Source organism: Anoplopoma fimbria, chromosome 7 (genome assembly GCF_027596085.1).
Source record: "Anoplopoma fimbria isolate UVic2021 breed Golden Eagle Sablefish chromosome 7, Afim_UVic_2022, whole genome shotgun sequence".
In the NCBI taxonomy this organism is placed as follows: Eukaryota; Metazoa; Chordata; class Actinopteri; order Perciformes; family Anoplopomatidae; genus Anoplopoma; species Anoplopoma fimbria.
The window spans coordinates 10,747,454-10,758,275 of NC_072455.1; the positions used below are offsets into that span (position 1 = coordinate 10,747,454).

Genomic DNA, 10,822 nt, shown 5'->3' on the forward strand with positions numbered 1-10,822 from the left:
ATGACCCTGACGACATCACCATGGTTATTCACTAGACCCGACCCCCATTGCATCATCATTGTGGCCGAAAGAACAGCACATTGGGAGAGAAACAGGAAGATCCCCAGAAGCAACATATAAACAGAAGATTCAGGAACTGATATAAGGCACAAAAGATATGATTGTTCACTCTCAGTGTGGTAAATGGCTGAATGATGCTGGTGACAGTTACTACTGATGGACAGCTGACTTGAGTGGGAGGCTGCGTCTGTACAGTCAAACAGTGCAGCAGCATCAGACTGTCATCTCCAACTAAATCTCAGCCTAAATTCAGGCTATTATTGACAGGATGGTTCTTTACAAACAATACTAAGCCCATTGTTGCAGTGTGGGCGGTTTGTGAAAATGAACGTTGTTCAGCTTCACTCTGTCTTACCAGCTCCTGGAGCTCTATGCTCACCGATAGGATCTTCTGAATTCTATCACCCAATAAGGAGCACCGCCTTGACGTTTTGCGAAGTACCAGTATGTGCAGGTATGGTCTACAGGCCATTACCTTCTCGTCTTTAGTCCTTATTAATACATTGAATGTTTTTCAGTGGCACACTAAATAATCAGCCACGAGGATTTGGACTTCTGGCAGACATAATGTGATATTTAAAAAAAAAATGTAGGGATATATATCATAGCATGAAAGTGTTCAAAAGTTAACATTAATGCAAATATCTGCCAAGCGATTGGATGATGTTGTTCAAAAACACTATTGATCAAACACAGTCTACTTCGTTAGGTGTGTTTTATTTATGGCTGTTTCTCTTCTCCCTCCCAGTCCGAACAGCCCAGTCCAGCCAGTTCCAGCTCCAGTTCAGGCTTTGCTCCCACACACCACAAACGGCAAGGTAATTATTTGGAACACGCATAAGTTTCAGTTAATCTTTTGTTGATTGTCTCTTTCAGTCAGAAATGATCTGTATAAAGGTCCAGTGACCAATTTCATTGCTCTAAAAATCCTTTAGGACTGGAACTAGTGTAAGAGGGTCAGGTGAGTCTAGAATGTGGGACATTTTCTTCTTCTTTAAGTGAGGGTGACCTCTGCTTGTGTGTTTGTAATTTTCTCTGGATGCAGTGGTGGACTTCATCATCAGGAAAAGGGTGGCTATTCCTGCACCCACCCACACAGGTAACCGTTCCTGTGAGGCCCCCCCCCCACACGCCCTTTCACATCTGCATGGAGAATCCCTTTTCCAGCTTGTCTCAGTGCATGAAAACATATGCATCCCTCAGCAGTCCCGTTCCTAGGGTTCAGTATTATATCATGGATACGATGCCACCTTCCAGAGAACCCATCACTGCTGATCCAGCAATGTGTGCACTTATGTCCTCCTGCACTCTATGATGTCATGGTCCTTTCATCACCATTGGCACACACACTGTAATGTATTTTGACTCAATCCCACATACACTGTCCTGCTGCCAGAAATACTCACCAGAGCACCAAATGTGAATAAAAGTCCGCCGCTGAAAATAGTCCCCAACAAATGCACAATCTCCTCCTGTTTGAGTATGTTTGCTCTTCATAGAATGAAAGTAGGTAAAGATCCCTTAGGTAGGAACTGATTATCTTTGAGCTGAGAGGAGCTGACAGGGTAGAGTCAGACTAACACATTGTTGGTTTTGGTCTTTTTGTGGGATTTGCTGACAATAAGAAAGCTGTAGAAAGCCTCATCCTTTTTAAAAGTAAAGTGTAAAAAGTTTCCATTTAACCAACTGGGATCAGTTCTGCAGCCACAAGCTCCACCGGACCCCGTCCCTCCAGCTCAGAGCATGACCCGCGGCCTCGTCCTCTCACCCATGCCTCGTCATAATAATGAAAGATCTCTGTCACATTCACGCAGTGCTGGGCCCGTTGCAGTCGGTCATGCAGGATCTGCACTCAGATGACAACGATGACGATTCGGAGGAGGACGACGACAACGACATGGACTCCGACATGGAGCGTCCAGCGCACATGCATCTCACGCACCACCAACGCAGGTTAGTGAGCCTGTTGATGGAACTCTGCAACACACAGATTCAGAGAGTGTAGGGTTTTAACCGTTGCTGTTGTGAGTTGTTAGTGAAGAACCCTCCAATCAGAAGCTCTTTTTCCTTCACTGTATCCTCTCCCAGTAGATAAGCTTTCATGTTGGCTGTAACACTGCAGTTAGGCGGCATTGTTTAGTAGGCATAACATGAATCAGCTGGTATAAACCGCCTTGATAATCTCAGGATTTTATGTATCAATGTGATAAAGTTAATTTCCTTATAGTTTTTCAAGCTGCATGTATCAGTTTTGCTAAATTCACAATCGAATTTGTCATGTGAAAGGTGTAGCGATGACCCAACTAAGAATTCTCACATAACTGCAGAGAGAGATATGTTTCCCTGGAGTTGGTGGAGACCAAACCAGAGCTAAAAGAGAGATTTTATTGCACTTATATTCATGGTTTGGATGTGTAAAAAGTCAACGTCAAAAGACGTGTCATGCATCTTTTGTTGTCTTTCCTCCTGTGATGAACTACCCAGGGTCAGTTTAAGTGATGGCAGTGAGAGTGACAGCTCCTCGCCCTCCCCCCCATCCCGCAATGAAGCCCCACCCATACTAAAGACTACTGCAAACCAGGTAATGTGATACTATGTTATTTATTTTTAATTCACCACAATGGTGTAGCTCGAAGTCTCCCAGAGTACCTCTGACTGGATGCGTTTACTCTGTCCTCTGTCAGATCCTGGAAGTAAAGAGTCCCACCAAGCAGAACAAGCAGGACAAGAACAGAAACATAGACTGTGACAAGGTACAACAGGCTTTTCTTCTTTTGTTTTTGACAAAAAACTCAGCCCAAATAGATGAGGAAATATTTCAAGTAACATATGGAAGTCTTTCACAGTATATTACACTATGTAATCGTTGTGTTTCAATGGGTTAACTTGTCAGAGTACAACATGGCTCTGATACAAAATCTATAGAAATAATTCATGGGGTTATTATAGAACTGTTATTATTTGATTTTGGCAGCAACGTCTCATGCTGTGCTCAAGTGGAGTTGCCAAAGCTCCCAAAGTCTTGGGTTTGGTTCTTTCACTGAGCATTAACATTGTATGACTTCAATGCAGCGCTGCTACAAGCTGACCAAGAACATGTGAGACAGTCAGACAGATCTAAGGGAATATAAGGGGACAAGTTGCTAAATAGAGGCTAAAAGGTGACTGGGTAAACAAAAGACAACATTTAGAAATATACCACTTAGACAGTGTAGTTAGATAACCAGTTTAAGAATTGCAGCAGTTAACAGCTCTGTTCGGCAAATGCAATTTAACAATGTGGACTAATTCTATTGTTTAACACTGATTAATGTTTGCGGTTTGGTACCATCCCACACACCCTTCCCTCAAGAGGCTTTGCTTTTTGCTAGGCTGCCATTGTAAATAATCATTTGTCTTTAATGACCCACCTGGTTAGATTAAATTAAATAAGTGTTTAACAATCAGTATCAAACATCATCTGGAAACTGGCTCCAATGTCAGGTTAGATTTATAACCATATTTACTTGTTTACTCCTTCTATAGTTTCTCATTTATATCAAAATGTTTCTAGTTTTGGACTGTATTATTTGTTTGGATAGCATTTAATATTTAAGAAACTTATTTTATTAAGGGAAAAAATCTACAATTTCTTTGTGTATAGTAGATTATTTATTTTTCAGAATGTAAGGCCTTTAAAAAAAAGTTACCAAAGGCACCTAGCTCAGGTGTTGAACAATTCCAAATGTACTGGGAGCAGTGCAGTGTGAAGGGCTGAGATCGTAAAGCTAACTCCATAATGCTGTTTGGTTCCCAGGCTTACCTGGACGAGCTGGTGGAGCTGCACAAAAGACTGATGACACTAAGAGAAGGTCATATACTGCAACAGGTGTGTATGTAGACCTGCTGATGAACTGAGCCACACATTACAATACAGCCTGTATTTAGGGTTAGGGTAAGTAGAAACAATGTAACATTGAATCTTAGAACCAGAGATACCTTCATTTTTATTCCACACATTCTTCTAACTTGTCAAAACTTTGCTGAAACATTACCCACAATGCCAACAGTTGGGTGCTAGATTAAGGTGTGTTATGCAAGAAGTTGCTAATGTAGCCACTCCCCTTTGCCTGTCATATCCTCTTATGCTCATGTGTCAGCATTGTGGTTCTCTGCCTTTTTATCCAGCTTTAAGCCACATTTGTTGACATACTTTTTAGAACTTGGTGGTGTTTACCTTTTTATATTTTTACTGGATGAATGATTTTTGTCATCAGAAGTCTGGTTCTTAAGTTATCAGATAAAAAAGCTGAGGAAACATTAGCGATGGCTCGGCTCACAGCTCCTCGAGCACGTCCTGTGTCAACCAGCAGCGTCGGAGAAAGGACGTGAAGCTGCTTTATTCAATGTTTTTAAGTTTAGTTTGTTTTGAAGAAAAGGGGACCTCTGCGGTAATTACCTCCTGAACAATGAACACGGAAGGAATTCTCACTCCCATGATTCCATGCTTCTTTACCAAGCTCTGTCTTTTGTTATTGTTTTGATTGAGAGACCTCTAGTGGCAGAACATGGCATATTATACATTTAAATTTGTCTTTGGACCAAACAGACACTGACTCAAGTGACATCACTTGAGGACATTACTCAGACTTTACACAGCTCCCTCTGGAGACACTACTGTATTCAAATATACACTAGAAGTCCTGGAAACACTTTGATGTGTAAATAACAGTGGATTTCTCCTTCCAGTATGCCAGTAAAAATAATATCTATTTTGATCAGATTTTCCATAAACAGGTGAACATTGAAAACATTTAGTTTGTGTTTGGTCATTAACCAATGGGAAATGAATTGAAAGGAAGTAAATTCCATGATCAAAAACGACTACATTTACAGAAGAAGTTTTAAAGGAGCTAAATTCCAGATTCAGAGCCTTAATATACCCTTAAACAACTATTAGTTATGTAAAGATATGGAGGAGTAATGTCTACCTGAGCAGAGAATGAAGTAACTCTCCGTGTGTGTGTGTGTGTGTGTGTGTGTGTGTGTGTGTGTGTGTGTGTGGTTACCAAACCTTCTCTAAACAACCTGCATGCATTTTAGTGCACGTGAGCCCCTGTGAGCGAGCCCCACTGGCTAGCTCACAGCCTCCGCTCTGCACTGCACTCAAACAATGATTACCACTGCTGTAGCCTTCCTGACTCACGGAGGCGTCACGGAAGCCAAATCCATAACATCCTGTTAGACCTCAGATAAACACTGTTGGCTCTTCTTCTGCACGTTTAGCGCTTTAAGCACCGCTAGCTGCTAGCTGCCGGCTCAGCCGTAAGCATTCTGGGAGCCATGAGGAGGCAATCGCTTAATCATATATATATATACTCTGAATTTGTAATGTAGCACCTTCTAAGTGTTTTTCGAATAGACGTTTCCTCTAGTGAATGTAACGTATAGTCTGTGGTAGTGTGCACTCCCAATCATTAGCATCAAATTACAGTAGCAACAAGGAAACCTCAAATGTAGTTGGTTTGGACTTTGATTTTAACATTCCTGCTTTATTACTTTCCATGACAAAGTTACACTGAACTGCCAGGCTTCAGATAAAAAAGGATATCAGTAGGATATCACAACATGTCATTGCTATTAGTCTGCTCTCTTGGATTAGAAGAGGAGCTGTGATCTGTTCCAGGTCCTCTGTAATCTGCGTCTTCATCTGGCAGCAATTAATTATTTGGTTGACCTCTCCACCTAAGAGATTGCATGTTTCTCGCTGATATTCTGGAGGCCTATCGTGTGACTGTATTGGTGGATCTTCCCAGCAGGGGCTGCCATGTTCTGCCTCGCTCTCCTAACGAGACGCCTGGCTCTGATTGAAATGCCAACCAAAACACAGCACCGCTGATCACTGTGCACAGTTTTAACTCACAGTAATTAAGCTTATCTAGCCGAGTCCACCAACCAACTCTGCTTCCTGCTGCAAGATGTGGAAGTGATTAACTCCCAGGCTCTCCTGCACTGGTGGGGACCACATATTGAACCACAGAAAGCACTGTAATGCAGATGTCTTTAAATGGAGGAGCCGTTTCCAGTTGAAACGAATCCTAAACAGCAGTGAAAATAAGTAAACGGGCCAAGCAGAATGAGAGAGTTGGCGCCTGAGAGGCTGACTTTGATCTGACCTGTTGTAAAAATGCCTGTCATTTTCCCATTATTTCCCCCACAAATATATATGGGACAGTGGTCCTCTTAATCCCCAGGACTCCCGTTTCCACCAGCATGTACCAAGTCTGAAAGCAACAACACCGGCAGAACCTATCCTTTATGTGTGTGTGTGTGTGTGTGTGTGTATATATATATCCATATATATATATACACACATATATATATATATAAAAATCTGATTGCCTCCGCTTCCTGCAATCTGATTTTCCTCTGCTTTCGATGTCACATGCAGAGTCTTTAGAATGTACCGCCAACATCTTGAGAACTGTCTTTGCAAAGGCGCGCCATATTTTTCACATAGGCCAATCAAAGCGGACTGGGCTTCTTTGGGAGCGGGGGCCTAAAGAGACGGGCATTAAAATGTAGTGTTTTGGACGAAGGGCGAATACAGCTATATTCAGGCAGACAGTATAAGAAAAACGATGTGTTTTTTGAACATCAAAGCATGTAAACATGTTCTAGTAGAAACCCAAAATACCTGTATGAACCTGAAAATGAGCATGATATGTCCCCTTTAAGATTTCCTGTGGTAGTTTCATATTAAAGCCTAGCACTGCCTTCGCATTCCCTCTTTCTGCTTATGTATTCTTATGTTTATGTAAAGAATGTGTAAAGACATTCTCTCTTTTTAAATAACCATAACCTGTATCCAGTGAAAACTTTAGTTTTCCCCTTGCTAACAGATTCAAATAAAAATAGTTTCATTGTGTTCTCTGTTTTCCAGATTGTGAACCTCATTGAAGAGACGGGACACTTCCACATCACAAACACTACTTTTGACTTCGACCTTTGCTCCTTGGACAGAAGTACGGTTAGAAAACTCCAGAGCTACCTGGACACCTCGGGACTGTCCTGAGGCTCTGAGCAGCTGGCTGCTGGATCTCTGTCTCCACGTAGACTTTTTAGATTTTTCTTGAATGAACTCCAACTTTGGATGCAATGCAAAAAGCCCCATCACGGCATGGTCCGGTTTGCCGTTTGTCCGGCCTGCCGGTCGGACCGGGCCCTCTTAGTGAAGAGGTGGTCCCGCTACAGGACCTGGAGCCAGGTGTTGTGGGTCACGAGCCCTGTGGATCAGGAGATCACCCAGAAAGCCTTCGAACTTCACTTGATTTCTTAGAGAGAAAAAAAAGAAAGTGGTTGCTCTTAATGAATGTGCTTATTGTTACCATGAATGTTCCTGGATTTGTTGTTCATCGTGACAAATGCATGGTCAGCATTGCCTTACAACATTGTAAGTCTTATTTATTGAATTTAATTTGCGGGGTGTGTGTGTGTGTGTGTGTGTGTGTGTGTGTGTGTACGTACGTGGGTGTAATGGCAACAACAAAAAAAACAACAACGCAGAATGAGACTTTGTTGAAGCACTTCACAGCAGGCATGTCTTTGGATCTGTGTGACAGATGAGCATTACTGCGGACGCTACAGCTGTCAATCTTTAAATGGGAACAATGGAAGCAGGTGTGAAGGTGACGCTGATAACTTTTTATTCCAACCGGTTAAAGGAGCAGCCATGCAGAAAGCACAGCTACATCTAGTGAGGTCAGTCTTTGTGAGGATCCACTTCGAGGCCCGGCCAGTCAGTGAGGGGGGGTGGTTTGGATAAAGACAAACTTTCTTTCAAAGTAAAACGTGGCATGGTCTGGGCTGGGTTTAAGTACAATCTAGTTGCCCAAATTATGAAAACAAAATTTGTGCTTTTGGGTTCTGACTGGTTGAACTCTTCATGATCTAGTTACTTACTTATAAATTGTCCGAAAATACCCCAGAAACATGCCAACACTACAAGGAGAAGTCCATGTTTGTGGGCTTACTGCGAAACACTGGTAGACTGAATATAACAAGTGGACGTTGTCATCTCGACGTGACCCACTGGTTTGTGGACTGCCGCTGTGAAGCCTTGAGTTGGCGATTTTGCCATTGAAATCTTGAATTACGGCCGCCGCCATGTAGTTGAATACGGCTCTGGTAGCGGCAGCGACCTGTCAATCACAATAAGCCCGCCCTAAAGCATACCCTGCTTTATGGACCATTTGACTCTAAATGGACCACCATTTACTAAATGAACATCATGCTGTATTGAAAAGAATTGAAACTAGAGATTGAGACCATAAACTCATGTTTACAATATAGTCATTTTCTCATAGACTTTTATACAACCAGAAAAGTCGCCCCCTGATGGTCAGTGAAGAGAATGCAGGTTTTAAGACATTCTGCATTGGCTTCACTCAGCAGAACTGGAGGTTGCCACCTGGCAAGACAATAGAAATGTACACACACGACATGTATGTTTAATTCTTACTACAAACCAGAGCCAACCATGTAACAGATAAAGATCCAATTGGAATCCCTGTATACGTTTCTCCGTTTTACACAAACCCTGCCATTCACTTTCACGCCTCTCACACCCGATCTCGCCATGTACAGCCGTTGGGATTGTTGGATGGTGTTTCAGACTGTTGGACAACACCGACTAGCATGTTGGTTGAAGCATGTTGAGGCTCCTCAGCGTGCAGGCGATACTCTAGCATTTCCAAACTGCACCTGCATTTTGAACTAAAAATGACAAGTCTTTGGTGACTGCTTAAAGCTGTTATGTCTAGAATTCTATTTCGGCGCCCCGTCTGTGTTAGTAAAAAAAACAACACTGTGGGAGTAACAAGTTATCATCTCCTTCCCCACATGAATCTGATCAACTGCAAACAGAAAAGTTTAAAGGTAGTATCACAACATAAAAATCCACACGTTGGTTTTGTCTTCTTGCACGACCTGTAAACTAATTTGTTCTAATTCCAGCTGTAACCCCCCCCCCCCCCCCATACACACATCATTTCATAAAGGTGCAACAACATTTGGCAGCTTTTTTTGCTTTTCTTATTCCATTAATTTCATCGGCTGCAATGTAAAGTCAGCTTTGTTGTGTTGGCTCATTTTCTGCCAACATGCTGAAATCATGACTTTCCAGTTGGTTCAGGACACTAATGTTTATCTACAGAACACGATTGAAGGGAAGTCATTGTCAATTTTCCATCGGATGAATGTATTTGTAGAATAGAACCAGCCCTCCCTTTATGAGGGGACAGCTCATCATTTCTGAAAGGTGTGAAATAGTTTTTGTTAACATTAGAAAAGGCCATTGGGCCAACTGGTACTGTTACGAGTGTAAAAAAACAAAAAAACAACTTATTTATTTTGTGGGTGTTTGAGTTGTTAAATCAAAGCTCAATATTATTTTTTTCCAAGCAGAATGCCTTTGTTTGGTTTGTAACAGAGGCCACTTTTGCCGGTCTGCTGAACCAACGGTAAACAGTCGAGGTTCTTTCCAAATTACCTGAGAGGGTTTTTCTCACCCTGCGTTCTGTCTTATGGTTTCTTGTGTATTTTGAGGACATACAATAAACATTCTGTATGATGTACAGATGAGTTATTACGCAACTTGTGGAATAACTTTTTTGGCACAGCTTTTTATTCTGCTTTTCTTTCATTTCATTCAAATTTTTTTCAGAGGCTGGATATATTTTATTATTGAAACATTTTTTGACAGAAAAGATGTCTTTGAGATTTAGTTTTTTTTTTATCGCAGTGATATTTTTAATTTCTTGATAGACATTTCACAAAAGTTATCTGTACTGCTACGACTTTTTAGATTCCCCTATATGTCCCTATGTGTCAGATTTAAAAATATCTGACTTTAGCATCCCTTAGTGGTAGTTTTGATTACATTTATGAATGGATATATCACAATTTTTCTATTTAAGGGCAACACAAATAGATATAGTCAATTTTCTTTTTGGTAGTGTTTTAAGGTGAAGTCGATAGCCGAAGCTACAACAATACACAATGAACGACCCTGTATGTGTCCACTTGTGGTATTTAGTGGAAGTTAACTTCAGTATTAACGTCTCTGTTTGCCATCCCCACGCTCCTTTCTGCTGGTACACTTAACCGACGGTAAAAACATTAACAAAGATAACTCACTCAAAACCAAGAATTTTATAATCCCCACCAGGAAAGTCATGCTATCACTCGGGTGCGTGCGTGGGCAAGTGTGCATCTCTGTGTCAAGCTAATCTTCTGCTGCAGCAAACTGCATCAAAATGTGGATGCTCATTTACGTCTACATGCTCAAAGATCTCTTATGGTTGCGGTCACTCACACTTAACTCGAAACATCTTTTATTACCTGTTTTGTATACTGCCACAGCCAGCATGCTGACTCATCACTCACTACACCTTACCAGTCCCGGCCCCTAGTGATAACACAGCTGAGTGCCTCGCCGTCTCTCCACCGCTACTCTGCACCCAGAGACACAGTGTAGCAGAAACAGTTTGCTTAATTTTATTATTTTGGACGTTGTGTTTTGCTAACAGCTAATGATACTACCAGTACACACACTGCTGAGTACGTCGCCGCCTCTCAGCTGCTGTTAAAGGAGCAGACCGCTTAGTGAGTTTTGCTTTGTGTTTGGCAAGATTGTATGACTTGTGTTATACGACAACTTTGCCACATGTTTTTGAGTTTGACTGATGTTAACAGCACTGGGTTGTTCAATCACACATTACCG

The 10,822-nt window shown here is 41.7% G+C and overlaps 1 protein-coding gene across 2 annotated transcripts in view; it reads left to right on the top strand.

The window, feature by feature from the left end:
* The window catches only part of mllt3 (MLLT3 super elongation complex subunit), a 45,464-nt gene extending 35,776 nt beyond the window's left edge, over window positions 1-9,688 (top strand). Inside the window, exons 8-14 of one of the 2 annotated variants that reach the window (XM_054600988.1) lie at window positions 809-878; window positions 1,106-1,159; window positions 1,875-2,013; window positions 2,545-2,641; window positions 2,745-2,813; window positions 3,857-3,928; window positions 6,983-9,688. In XM_054600988.1, coding sequence (XP_054456963.1) covers window positions 809-878; window positions 1,106-1,159; window positions 1,875-2,013; window positions 2,545-2,641; window positions 2,745-2,813; window positions 3,857-3,928; window positions 6,983-7,114 — 633 coding nt within the window. In that variant the 3' untranslated portion in view covers window positions 7,115-9,688. The remainder of the gene's footprint in view (window positions 1-808; window positions 879-1,105; window positions 1,160-1,874; window positions 2,014-2,544; window positions 2,642-2,744; window positions 2,814-3,856; window positions 3,929-6,982) is intronic. The other variant, XM_054600989.1, reaches the window with a different exon arrangement.
* The last annotated feature ends 1,134 nt before the right edge of the window (window positions 9,689-10,822 follow it).